Source organism: Cyclopterus lumpus, chromosome 19 (genome assembly GCF_009769545.1).
Source record: "Cyclopterus lumpus isolate fCycLum1 chromosome 19, fCycLum1.pri, whole genome shotgun sequence".
Lineage (NCBI taxonomy): Eukaryota > Metazoa > Chordata > Actinopteri > Perciformes > Cyclopteridae > Cyclopterus > Cyclopterus lumpus.
The window spans coordinates 14202863-14216508 of NC_046984.1; the positions used below are offsets into that span (position 1 = coordinate 14202863).

Sequence of the window (13646 nt, forward strand, 5' to 3'; positions counted from 1 at the left end):
TTTTTCCCCACTTCCTCTTAAAATCTAGCCATGCAGATGCATTTTGTTTTATAATTTCAGGGGGGAAGTTTAGAGGAATATTTTCTTGGTTCTGCTTCCACACAAATGCAAAGGAGGAGTTTTGATTTTGGTTCAGGGAGCACCACAGTTGCAACAAAATGTCCTGACAATCCATCTAATAGTTAAGACTTTTCAACAAAACCACAAGTCAACTTCACAGAAGGAAAGGTTCATCCTCTGGGAACCACGAATTCTCCAAAATCTCTAGCAATCAATCAGATACATGTTGAGATATCTCATTCTGGACCAAAGAGGTGGACAGACATTGTCACCGCCTGCAAACTAAGATAAATTAATTGCTAATATCACTTTTTTTTTTTTAAATCAAGTATGGGTTGCGGTCAAGTATCGGAGCAAAAGTCTGAGCAAATGAACCCAAAATTGTCTGCATGACTTGATGCAACTAGAGGCAGACACGTGTCCTTGTGTTATCTGGATGAACCAACCCTTTTAGTTTAAGCAGGGAGAAAGAAAATACTCCAACATGCTGCACGTCCCCAGTGCCTCTGTGTAACCGTAGTAACAGTGTTGTAATACTTGAGATTAATCTTGGTCTCAATTCAGAGTTGACGGCATTTTTTCTTTGTCATGTCTCGGTCACTGAGTTGCCTGTGCATTGGATGTATTTGTTAAAATATATATACTGTATATCTAAAAAATAATATATACATATATATATATTGAGGATTTTGAGTGAATATGCTTTGCGTGATCCACATTTTATCTGAAGTGTGTCATGCAGTGTGGACCACGCTCTGGTCTTGGTCTCGATCCACTCTGGTATAATATTAATCTAACTGTAGATATTACAGTAGGCTACACTACAATACTGTGATAATATAAAATAAAAATAGACCGGATTACAAAATACAGTAAAATGCTTTTTAATAGAAATACAGTAATGTTATGTATACCGTTAATAGCATTATAGTACAATTACAGTAGTTTATTGTAAATCGAAACACAGCAACTTGCTGCCAGTAACTTACTGTAAATACACATGGAAGTGGTTTACAGTTACTTAGTTTGGGTTTCGGTGGTCTCGACTACAACACTGCCAGGTAACATCTAGCACAAGTACACTGCGGAGTCCACCCAGCCAAGTCGAAACCCTGGGTAGACGGGCTCAGTGAAGGTGGTGTGGAAGGTATGGAGGAGGGTCGGTGCACCACAGGACACCTTGAAGAAGGACAGTTTCCCCGCTGACCAGTCCAGATACACTCCTACTTTATTGGAATTGGGTGGGATGGGTACAGCAGTGTGCACAGCATTGTGCCAGGTCCAGTAGCCATCTTTGGTGCAGTTTAGTCCCCAGGAACAGTCATTTTTGCCTAACCAGCTGTCCTGGCCGTCTCCCTTCCTGCACATCCTACTGTAGGCCACGCCTATGAACGCTCTCCCCCTCCATTCTGTCTCCCAGTAGCAGCGCCCAGTCAGCCCCTCCCTGCACAACACCTGATTCCAGAAATCAAACCTTTCTGGGTGATCAGGATACGGCTGCTCGGTCCAACGCACTGCTTTCCTGTCTCCCTCGGACAGAGAAAGGTCTCTGTGTGCCGTGTTTGGGTCCAGGGTGAGTTTGTGTTGGTCTGACGATGAACAGATCGAGGATGTCAGTCAGTGTTCTACATTCCTCAATGCTGTGGTATGAAGTGCTGGTTACTCACATTTCTTTGGAGCTGGCTGAGCCCTGGATTCACCGCACTGCTCTACGCTAGAACATGACAGGAGACCAGATTTCTGACACTTGTATCGTTCATGTGGTTAAGACAGTAAATGATAAATGATCAAAGTCAATGCAGCTGAGATAACGTCTTTTTTATTCTCCTCCTTCAGCCCTAACTTTATCGATCAGACTTCCAGGAGCTCCCTCTGGAGCTACAAAGGATCCTATATGACTTGTTCCATATGTGCAGTGGTACTCCTTAAGAACATTAAGGAGTACCACTGCTTAATGTTTAAGTTCTTGTTGAAGTTCCTCTTTTATACTTTATATAAGATATGAAGTAGATCATCTTTGAAGATTTAGTTGGTCCAGGAAAAACTAACTTTTTACATGAAGATAAAAATGTCTGAAGACTAAATACATATTTGTCTTTTAAAGGGGAAAAAAAGAGAGTCTGAAAACAATGAATTGATCAATATTACCATTTTAAAAATAAACTCGTGAAAATATTATTTTTTTTCAGGATTTCCTAAATAATTGTGACCCAGATAATGTCTGCACTGAGATAGACAGAGAAAAAAATACTTTTGTAGTAAATTTAATTATCTCCTATATATCTTTAATAATTCACGACTCAAGCGTCTTGTTACTAATCAACATGAGTCAATACCAATGTATCTGTACCCCCACTACCTGAGTTTGTGCAGGCTGCATTGTGGGTCGCCCTGCAGAGCAGACAGCAGCTGCACGCCCAACTTTCCTGGGTGGTTGTAGCTCAAGTCAAGCTCTCTCAGACGGGATGAGTTCAAAGCAGATGCCAGGAAAGTGCATCCTTCCTCCGTCACTCTGCACAGGGACACGCTTCAAAAACACACACCAAGACGTTTCATCCAATTTATCTCCATGACAACGACAGCGACGACTGCACCGTTCTCTGTTCTGTCTCCCGCTGTCATTCGTCTGACACTCACATGAGCACTTCCAGTTTACAGTGAGGACTCTCCAGTCCACCAGAGAGCTTTTGGACTCCTACATCCTGGAAGTCGTTGTCAGAGAGGTCCAATTCTTTCAGCTGGCAGGATGCTGAGCTGATGACGGAGGCCAGGGCATCGGAGCTGTGCTCCGTGAGGTTGCAGCTCCTCAGTCTTAACAGACGGAAAATACAGAAACATGTAAAAAACACTTGCTTTGAACTCAAACATCTTTATTTGACTTTGCGGGGTGGTTGTTGGGTTTGGACCTGAGTGTCGCCAATTTGCTGTTCTTCAGTCCATTCGAGAGCTTTATTATTCCTTCATCCGTCAGGTTGTTGTTACCCAGGTCCAGCTCTCTAATTTGGGATGAGTTGATGCCATTCGCCAACTTTTCACAGCAACTCTGAGTGAGATTACAGGCGTGTAGACTGCAGGAGGAAAGAAAGTATGAGAAAGGTAAGTCACAAAGAAATGTTCCTCAATATGGAGACTAGACAGACTGCATATTATTCACCCTGCTTACTTGCAATATGAGCTAAGTAGCTGGAGTGAAGAACATCCTAACATCATGCACATTCAAAATTCATTACCATTGATATAATTAGGAATATGGCAAAGTACTTGAAGTTTAAAGTAAAACACCTAAACCGTAAACCTAAATAACAGATTTTAGGTTTCTGCTGCCCTCCACTTGAGGGCAGCAGAAACAAGCTGTTAACAAAACATTGAGACATCATTTCTCATTTTTTTTAATGTATTTTTAATGTATATGGCACACTGAGCAAACAGTTGCTTATTTATTCAGAAGCAACTTTAGCTGTAATTTGGTGTCGTGTTTTTGGCCTCTCCGATATTACGTTGGTTTTTTTACCTCCGTTTTGGGCTCCACCAACCCCAGAGGAAGATGTCTGGCTCTTTGGTTGCTAAACGCTCCACGTTCACCAGCTAGTTACGAACGTTATCTATCTGCCGTTTCGTGCTGGGCAGGTGGTGTAAAGTGAGCTGTTTTGCTGGAAACAATTGCCATGAAAGCAATGATCATAAACCATAAAAATAATTGAAAGGCTATAAATCCCAAAGAATGAATTAAAAGACCCTGAAATGCTTCTTAAGCTGAGTGAGTTGATCATTTTCTGAAGATTTGTTTTGCTCCACATTTGAATGTTTTTACACTGACAACTGGAAGGAATTTATCTACCTAACCTTTTGGTTCCTATTATATTTTATATTAGCAGCACCTAGGCAAATAATCTTTACACATATTACAAGTGGTCTCAGGTACGACAGACCACAGGTTTCTTTGATCACTTATTCTTCATGCCAAAAATAAGTCGAGCACTGACGGTGACTATCTTTAACTTCGAGGCAAAAAATAAAAAAGCTTTAGAAGGGGCCATCTGTTTTTAGAAATCACTTACATTGCCACTCGGGCGGTTTTCAAGACGGGCAGCAGCCTGTGAAGACCTTCCTCTGATCTGGTGTAGTGGCTCAGGTCAAACACACTCAGCTCCTCTTCTGATGTCAGTAACACAAAGACCAGAGTGGCCCACTGGGCAGGGGAGAGTTTGGTTTGGTTGCGACTGCTCGAGCTGAGGTAGCTCTGTATCTCCTCCACGAGAGAGTGGTCGTTCAGCTCATTGAGGCAGTGAAAGAGATTTAGGCATCTGTCTGGGGACGGACTTTGCTGGATTCTCCCCTTTATGTGTTTAATGATCTCCGTTCTTGTTCTTTGTTGGGTTCTGTTGCTGGTCATCAGATGCTTCAACAGAGTCTGATTCGATTCCATAGACAGGCCCAGGAGGAAGCGCAGAAAGATGTCAAGATGTCCATTTTCGCTCCGCAAAGCCCTTTCCACCGCTTCTTTGTAGAGGAGGAGCTCTGACGGATCTCTGAACAGGAAACGCCTGGAAGCGGACGACTTCTTGACCAGGACGTTGTTGTTTTCGTTGTTGAACGTGAGGTAGACGTACAACGCAGCAAAGAATTCCTGCATGCTCAAGTGCACAAAGCAGAACATCTTCTCCTCGCACACTGCCGGCTCCTCGTTGAAGATCTGCGTGTAGACTCCGGAGAACATGGACGCCTGCGAGACTTTTATACCGTTCAGGATGAGGTCGCTCTCGTAGAAGATCAGGTTGCCCTTCTCGAGCTCCTTGAAGGCCAGTTTACCCAGCGAGATGAGATTATCTCTCACGCAGTCGGCGGTTGACTCTCTCCTCCCAAAAAGCCTCTTCTTTGTGGTCTCCACGTACAAGGACAAGAATTGTATGTACATTTGAGTGAGGGTCTTTAGCGTCTCTTTACTGTCTGCCGTCGGCAACTTCTTCTCAAGAACACTTGCCGCCATCCAGCAGAATACCGGTATGTGGCACATTATGTGAAGGCTCCTGCAGGATTTCACATGCTCGATCACCCTGCTTGCTAAGCGCTCGTCAGTGATTTTCTTCCTGAAGTACTCGTCTTTCTGGGGGTTGTTGAACCCTCGCACCTCTGTCACCCGATGGACGTACTCCAGAGGAATCTGACTGGAAGCTACCGGGCGAGATGTTATCCAGACGAGAGCCGAAGGAAGCAGTCTTCCCCTGATGAGGTTGATGAGAAGCACCGCGATCGTGGTCGTCTGCGTCACATCAGACACAATGTCACTTTTGTGGAAGTCCAAAGACAGGCGGCTCTCGTCCAGCCCGTCCAGGATGAAGAGCATTTCGCTTTTACCATAAGTGAAGATTCCTGTGTCCTTTGTTTCGGGGAAAAGGTCACTGAGAAGCTCCACTAGACTGACGCTTTTCTTCTTCATCCGATTCAGCTCGCGGAAAGAGAGAGGAAATACAAATGCCAGGTTGGTGTTCGCTTCCCCCTTAGCCCAGTCTAGAGTGAATTTATTGGCAGATACGGTTTTTCCGATGCCAGCGACTCCCCTCGTGATCACAGTTCTTATGCAGTAGTCTCGTCCAGGTGGAGGATCAAAGAGGTGATTGCAGTGGATGGATTCCTCCTGGGCCACATGTATCCTGGATGCCGTCTCAATCTGCCTCACCTCATGCTCCGTGTTGACCTCACCACTTCCTCCCTCGGTGATGTAGAGCTCTGTGTAGATCTTATTGAGAGGTATCCAGTTTGCTTCCTTCGTCATCCCATCGAGCAAGTGGCTGAACTTTTTCTTCAGAACAGCTTTTAGTTTCTCTTGACATTGTGCAATCTTATCATCTGAAAGAGGAAATGCATTTAAAGGTTATTCAGGTTTTATTCAAGTATAAAAAATATGAAACACGGTATTACTCACTCTGGGGCTGCAGGGTGCCACAGATGTCTGCACTGTCATGGTTCAATGCTTCTTTTGATGAAACAATAGACCCTGCAAAAGAAGAAAAAAGATCAGCAGAGCCCAAACCCCAGTATCAGATAGTCCCACGTCTCACATATCTACCTCGGCTCCTTGAGATGAAATTGATGTTTACGGTGCCAACGCTAGAACCAATGAAGGAGGGAGCGACCACATTGCCTTCACTCTGAGCGGTGTAGCTGGGTTGGAAATGATGAACCGCGGCATGAATAGAAGGAACTAACTCTGAGAGAAACCACAAAACTCAGTTTCAGCAGCTGGTTAGGAAAACACAGTGTAGTGACTGATCAGCGGAGCAAAAAACATTATTAAAGCTAGATTTTGAGACGTTTCTGGTGCTTTTTAATTTTCCGACAAATTGTACATGCATAGTTTTGGAACTGAACTCCTCTTGCTCTCTACCCTCATGACTTCATATTCTTAATTTGACATCCTTACCACGAGGAGCGTCATCTGTTTTATCAGCAACAATCTTTTGCTCCATGTTTTATCTCATCAGCTCCTTCATAGCCCAGGTGATTTCTGCCTTTGACTGATACTCCTCAACAATGGTATTTGTCTTGGTCTTGGACTTTCCTGTACAGTTCCTTTAATTTACTTCCAGTGGATCAAATGCCTAAAAATTAAAAAAGTTCAGATACAGAATGACAATGTTTCAGTCAGGGCTTTTAAAAAAACAACAACAAGAGATTGAAAGTAGAACGAAATGCTTACCTGCTTCAATCACAACTGCGTTTGCCTTCTGATTCACACACTGATGGCGGAGTTTTATTCGTATAGGTTTTTAAGTGTCTTACTTCCTTCCTGGCGGATGGTGAAGAAAACAGGAAGCTGGGGTTTCTTGTCTGCACAGCATTGTGTGAAAGCTCCTCGAATAAACCGCAGCTCTTCAAAACAGTTTAATTTGCTTGAAAATGTCGGCTTAATAAAAACTGCCGAAACATGTGTTTCGCTTTCTTGGAATGAGAATGATTTGGTGTCACATTACAAGAGAATAAAAAAATAAAAGATCTTTATCAATTTAACATGTAGAAAGAATGCCGTAAATAAAGAGAACACATCCTAAAACATAACATGATAAACCTGCTCTGTCTTAGTATTATGCACAGTGCTTTCACCTGAACGCTAATAGCAGAATGCTAGCATGCCCGCAATGCAAAATGCTAAATTGCTGAAATTAAGCAGGTGTGTTTATCATGGAGCAAGAGGGGCCCGGGAGTTTGCACGTTCTCCCTGTGGCAGCGTGGGTTCCACCCGGGTTCTCCGGGCTTCCCCCCTCAGTCCAAAGACATGCAGCCTCATCGTGTTGGCCATACTCACGCTCAAGCGACAGCGATGAAGTTGATTTAACTGTTGCAGCCTAACGTTAGCATTCACGCTTGAAACAAATCATAGAAGTGGTCTTCAAGTTCATCTTCTTCAACAAAACAGGTCAGTACATTTTTTTTGCCGCAGAGCCTATTTTCTGCAATAATACCAAATCCAATGTAAACAACATTTGTCAAGAGAACCAGTGCAATGCTAACATGCTCATGTTTACCATGCTCATTTTAGCCTGTTAGCATGCTAACATATGCTAACTAGCACAGAGAGTTTCAGTGTGTGTAACTTGCTTACCAAATAGACATTTTTGATCCTCCTGTCCCACAGAAGCATCATGTCATTACTGCTCCCCGTTGGGGCCTATTTTGGCTGCAAATCAAATAAACACGTTTTTAAGGAATATTATCTCAATACAATACACTCACAGGTTCCTTAATGAATTTTAACATTTGTCATACCCAGAATATGAAACTGTATTCTGTTTCTGCTTCCACATGAAGCTCAGATCAACTGTTACAGAGTGTGACACTGTAAAAATAAGAAAAAACACCTCAAGTTAATTTTAGAGCTACATTAATTTGCTTCATCTCAAAGAAAATATTCACTGTGGTGTCCAAACCTGCACCAGTTTATCCACTGGGAGCTTTCTTCAGCTCGGATCCCTCTATCTCATTCAGGACCAAGTACCACTGGAATGTCCTCGGATCCTCTTTATTTAGTTCACCAAGGTGATCTTTCAGGATGTCAAACTGAGCCGTGAACTGACTGTAGAAGACAAGAAAAAAAAGACTTTTCTTTGGTATAAGTTATTTACTTGAGAGTGTTGTGATTTGTTAAGATATTTTAGGAGTAGTCAGCCTTTAAAACAAAAGTATTTACATATTTATCCGACTAACTTGCTAACTATGCTCTGGTGATGACTCAGTCGTCTCCATCTACCATCATATAGAATTGCTCCACATCACAAAACAATACAAAGGATGTCTCATTCGTGTGGGATCAGTCATTTAAAGCACCAGTGCAATTCAATCAGTGATACTATTGGAAGTTATAGAAGTGAAACATAAACTAACATGCTTACAACGACAGCGCTAACATGCTAATGATTTTTTAGGTGTAATGTTTACCATTTAGTTTTCTTATTTAGTCTGTTGGGTACCAAGTACCTCTGAAATGACTTCAACTCATTTTCATTCAGCTCATTTTTAACTTTCACGAAGTTCACAGGACGTCAAACGGAAGCACCGCTCTTGAGCTGTGAGCTCAATGTGAAAGATCAAAAAACCCAAAGTTGGAATTAATTTACGGAAAACAAAATGAAATACATTTGCAAGCATCGAGTACCTCGTCAAACAGATGATTGGACCTGAAGTATAAACTAAACAATGTATTTTGGGGGGATTTTGGACTGAAAGTTTGGTAAATCATCAAAGATAATGGATGGATTGTGAGGGTTTGGTTGTGCTGGACCCAAGCGCAGACACGGGGAGGCAAGGTTGGGTGGAGGTAAATAGTTTATTGTAGAGAACCGGGAGAGCGTAGATGGGGTGGTGGGGTGGTGAGGTGGCGTGAGCGGCGGCGGCTGAGCGGAAGTGCAGGTACGGGATTCCTGGGCACAGGGAACAGGGGTGAGCAGGAAATCACAAGTAACAAGCAAAGTACGTTTCTTAGTGAAGCCGAGAGTCGAGGTACCACTGTAAATGGTGCAATAATCTGGCAACTGGAGAGAGGGAAGCCAGGGTGTTTTAACAGGGAGGACTTGCAAAAGTCTTTACAAAGACGAAAACATAAAGGATCAAAAATGAGTGTTACTGTTCGTGTCTCGTTCCATTTCCGCTCCATCACTCACTCCTCTCCATCTAGCTGCATCGTGTAGAATTACACCCCATTACAAAACAAAGCAAATACCTTTGAGGTCATCGGGGTCATTTCATTAGTGCAGTGAAGAATGGCTTTCTCTAGTGGGTCTGTTTTTACAGTTTCATGTTCTACATGCTGCATCTTTCCCTGTTGAACAGAGGGTGGAAGCAAAGTCACAGTTGTGCTGTTCTACTTCCTACAGAAGAGTGCAGACTCTGACTGATATGAGTTCAGAGTGATGCCAATATTTGTTTGGGCCAAGGCTGTTTTATAGTTTTCTTGGAATACTTCCAAAAATGAAAATAAATAATGAACACAAGTATACACATTACCTCTCATAGATTATGTGATTCAGCAAATGTTGTACGTAACATCAAAGGATGAGTCCACTGTTTTTCAAGTCTTAAAATATTCAGGCATATGAATGTTGAAACGGGTTTTTCTTGTTTTGAACATTCCTCTGGTTCACTCCTATAAACTAACCAATTGATTTGTCTGACTCAGACAGCCAAGGCCTCTGATTTGATTCACAAAAACGTATGATTATATATTTGACAGAAGTAGGACTGTAGACTTTGTTCGACATCACTTGTATTGGAAGTGTAGTATTCAACAATACTGTTACCTGAACAGGAAATAGTCAAGATACTACAGGAAGTACATTAAGAAAGGACCTTTTATTGGCCAGTATGAACAGGAGGAATGTTTAAAACCAGTTCCAGTGTTCATGAGCCTCTCAATATGGTTTTAAGACAGACTTGAATATTTTGCATATATCCTTTAATTAGAACTAACTGTTTCAACACTGTATAGGTATGTTGATGACTTAAATCAGGTGCTTTTGTTGAATAGGACTTATTTGAGTGTGTTCACGTCTGTCAGTAAACTCTTAATTATGTTTTTATTACCAGGTGAGCTGAACCTGAATCAAAACAAACAAGAAAAGTTAAAATGCAAAGCAACTGAGCTAGTGACACAACAATAGGATGCACACAGAAAAGCATAAGGAGGTTATTTAAACTATTGTTACTTGGCACTGAGCAATCAGAAAATTCCCCATTGCCACCATTTGCGACTCACCTTTGTTTTTTTTGGGCTACATCCAATATTTTAAGATGGAGCTATTAGGAGCTGTTCCTTCATCTGTGTGCAGGAATTATACAAACAAAGACTGAAAGTAGTTTCACTTTTTCTCATCTCGGTTTCTTATGTTCGCCACTGCCGGTCTTAAAATAATTACGATATTTGCATGATTTAATTGAAGATGAACAAAAAGAAGATTCACATGCTGTAGCCCACTATTCATTGGGGCCAAGCAGGGGACTGCCCCATGGCCTCCCACCTCCTGGGGCCCTGCTCCTGTCCACGATGATGCTACTGCCAAAGTTTAAAGGATATCTTTGCATTTTATTTCAAGTCTGTCTAAATACAATATTTGCGTTTCCATATGTGCATTGAAACAGTTTGGGCTTGCTGTGATCGTTCATACTAATTCATACTAAGTTGTCTGTATGTTAATACAGTTTGTGCTAAAAAAATACTGTAACATTGAAATGTATTTTTCCACAGAATAAAAACTGTGGGGTTTGTTTCCCATCACTTACATTGACCGCACATTAGAAAGCGTTGATTGCAGCAAAAAATGCGACCAAATCCTTTTAAGTAGATTTACGTTTTTTGAGATGGCTGTTTTGGGTAATTTGGGATAATAAAGCAGATGCATCCAGTTTTCAGTAGACATACATACATGTACGACAGAGGTGTCTGTGACGAGGTTTTAGAGGAGACTCAAAACTTTTAATGACTAAATTCATCAACATTTACATTCCTTGTGATGCACATTGTTAAAAAGCACTACAGGAATGTACAACTGTTTTTGTTTTGTTTTGTGTGTCACGTGTTTGCTGTGTTACAAATGGGCTACCACTGAATTGTGTTGCGCATCCCTGTGTTGCATAAGGACAATAAATGATCCTCGAGCCCTTGAATCGGGAACAGGGGCCGACTACATGTCACCTCTGATTTTTGCTGCGATGTTCAAAAGAAACGTACCGTTATTTATTTATACTGGCAGAGCTGACTGAGCACACTGGCGTTTCATCAGCAACACCCTCCTTTTCACCCGGACAGCTACACACACTGACGCCGAGGCGCTGTCCGACCCCGACAGTCGACAACTGAGCATTTGGAGGTCAGTAGCTTATTGCTCCGGGCCATCACGAAGGCGTCCATTGAAGGAGGGAAAATCGTTACTCATTCACTTCCCCCCAGTCCGATTATGATTCCGAAGCAGTGCAGAACAGGAGTGTCATGACTCAGCTCTTGGCCCCGTCCACTTTCTCAGTTGTGATGATGTAACAGATGGCATATTCCCCCTCATTAGTCACAACAAAGGAAAAGTCATGCCTAAATGTATCGCAGCCACTGGAGCTCTGATTGCACAATTAGTCTTTTCTGGATTCAAGCAGAGCTTCAGTTAGCCATGGGAGTCTGCTACAAACGGGATGATTTGGCTCCGCAGATCAGACCACAGGGCTGTTTTAGCTCCAAGAAAGCATGAAATGTAAGCATAAATCCTGCATGGGTGCAAGCTTTGGAAAGCCCCATGCAAAAAGTCAAGTGACATGAAGCTGGATGGAGAACGTGCCCAATGCAAGATGTCTCCATTCAAGCACGACTCAGTTTCTAAATATGGCTGAAAAAAAAGTCTGTCAGCATCTTTCCCAATAAGCGTTTTTTCTCTGTGCTTGTACACATCCACATGGCAAGGTGCGAGAACGTCAACGTCCTCTTGCCGTTCGTGCTGAGTCTGTTTTTCGCAGCGGGGTTTGCATGAGAACACGCAGTGATGTCAACGGACATAGCCGGCGTCGTCATGTGACCTTTTCCATTGCAAAATCAAGAGGAAGGTTTGACACAAATGGGGCTCGACAGCTTTCTCATGTCACGGTAAAGTCAGAGTCAGCTGGTGTTCTCGAGGACTGCAGTAACACACACATTAGGTGCATAGTGGAGAATGGGGCTGCTCAAGATGAGGATGGCAATGGGTTGGACTGCAATAATACTACAATAATAATACTACAATATGGAAAATGGCACACAGACTTTCTTTCTTTCCCTCGCCGAGTGCCAATTTTCTGCTGGAAGCATCCCACTTTCTCTTCTCTCGGCCTCCCGTGCTCTCACTCCTCTTCCCTCCTCTGCTCCTCTGTCTCTCATCAAGCGGGCAAGGCGTAGTGTGTGGTTGGTGTGAGATAACAAAGGCTGAGGAGTTCACCATTATATAACTTCTGTGGAGGCTGAGGAGGTGGAGGAAGAGGAGGAGAGGCAGCAGGGTTAGCACGTAGGAAAAGGAGGGCAGGAGAGGGCTAGTAGCCTACGTTGCAGTGCTCATTTGTCTTCCACATAACACACACACACACATGCTGGCCTCCTTTTCCTGCTCTCCATCGCGCATTCAGCAGGCTGCACTTGCAGATATTCTCTCATAATATAACTTTTTCAGCTTTTATGTTCCCACGCTGACAACCGCACATACAGATTTTTTTTGTGAAATCACCATTTTTCTCTCTGACAGCGTGTCTATGTGCTGTTCGCTGTCCCACCTCTGAGCCAGAGTGCTGAGTAGGCAGCTGCACACACACATACACACACACACACACACACACACACACACATATACAATCAAACACACACACACACTCACAGGGCCTCTCAAGCTCTATGGCTCCCTCCAGCCCCACCCGCCTGTCCTCCGATGGCCTCCCACTCATGCCACATTAAACATTTAGTGAGCCACTCTGGAACTGTGTGACACCATCTTTTAGCACCGCCAAGCTAACGGCCCTCACACTGTGGAAAAACGTAGGTGTATGCTCGTTGGCGGAAACCCGATACAGCCGTCACTCTATTCCTTCTACTCATCCATATCTCTCTTATGCACATACACAAGCACAAAGGCACAATCAGTGGTTCAGAAAGGCCTACTGTGTTCAGAGCAAGACCTGCATTAATCAATATTGATCCCTGGAGTGTGTTTGTATGTGCACGTGTGCGTGCGCGCGCACGCGTGTGTGTCATCGTTTGCCTCTCTGCTGCAGTGAGGTGTGTCCCATGATATAGGGTGTATCAGTGCAGTAAAATGCTGCTGTGATGTTCCTTGCAATATTTTGAAGATATGAGAAGGGCCATATGACAAGGTGTTTGTTTATTTCAATTTAAGTTTAGTCATAAATGCACCATTGTGATATTTATCAATGGCATGTCTCTTAATTATGATCCACTGCCCCTTAAATATATTTAGCCTATAAATGAGGCAAAATAATTCAGCACCACCTCCCCACATGTTTGTGACTTCATTGAACTCGAGGCCCTATAGTCTCATGCTGCACGAGCCTATTCTCGCGAGGATTCCTCCCCT

The 13646-nt window shown here is 43.0% G+C and overlaps 1 protein-coding gene across 2 annotated transcripts; it reads right to left on the bottom strand.

Moving 5' to 3' along the window:
- Positions 1-928: 928 nt before the first annotated feature.
- LOC117748625 (NACHT, LRR and PYD domains-containing protein 3-like) lies at positions 929-6847 on the bottom strand. 2 transcript variants are annotated; one of them, XM_034558566.1, is made up of 10 exons: positions 6758-6847; positions 6482-6659; positions 6128-6268; positions 5984-6055; positions 4119-5907; positions 2967-3128; positions 2698-2871; positions 2420-2572; positions 1728-1774; positions 929-1649 (listed from the first exon to the last, which is right to left on the bottom strand). In XM_034558566.1, exons 2-10 carry the CDS (start codon positions 6525-6527, stop codon positions 1129-1131), a joined length of 3105 nt encoding a protein of 1034 aa, XP_034414457.1. In that variant the 5' UTR covers positions 6528-6659; positions 6758-6847; the 3' UTR covers positions 929-1128. The 2 variants fall into 2 exon arrangements, with proteins under 2 accessions (XP_034414457.1, XP_034414456.1); XM_034558565.1 differs by having other exon boundaries at positions 2420-2587.
- Positions 6848-13646: the final 6799 nt, after the last annotated feature.

What these genes read in the sequence shown, in the direction of transcription:
- LOC117748625 (XM_034558565.1), bottom strand. Translation starts at nt 6,527, where the DNA reads ATGGAGCAAAAGATTGTTGCTGATAAAACAGATGACGCTCCTCGTG. An exon ending in TGGCACCCTGCAGCCCCAGA is followed by an intron (nt 5,908 to 5,983) that starts GTGAGTAATACC and finishes TTCCTCTTTCAG; the next exon opens with ATGATAAGATTGCACAATGT. An exon ending in TGCAGCCTGCACAAACTCAG is followed by an intron (nt 1,775 to 2,419) that starts GTAGTGGGGGTA and finishes GTCATGTTCTAG; the next exon opens with CGTAGAGCAGTGCGGTGAAT.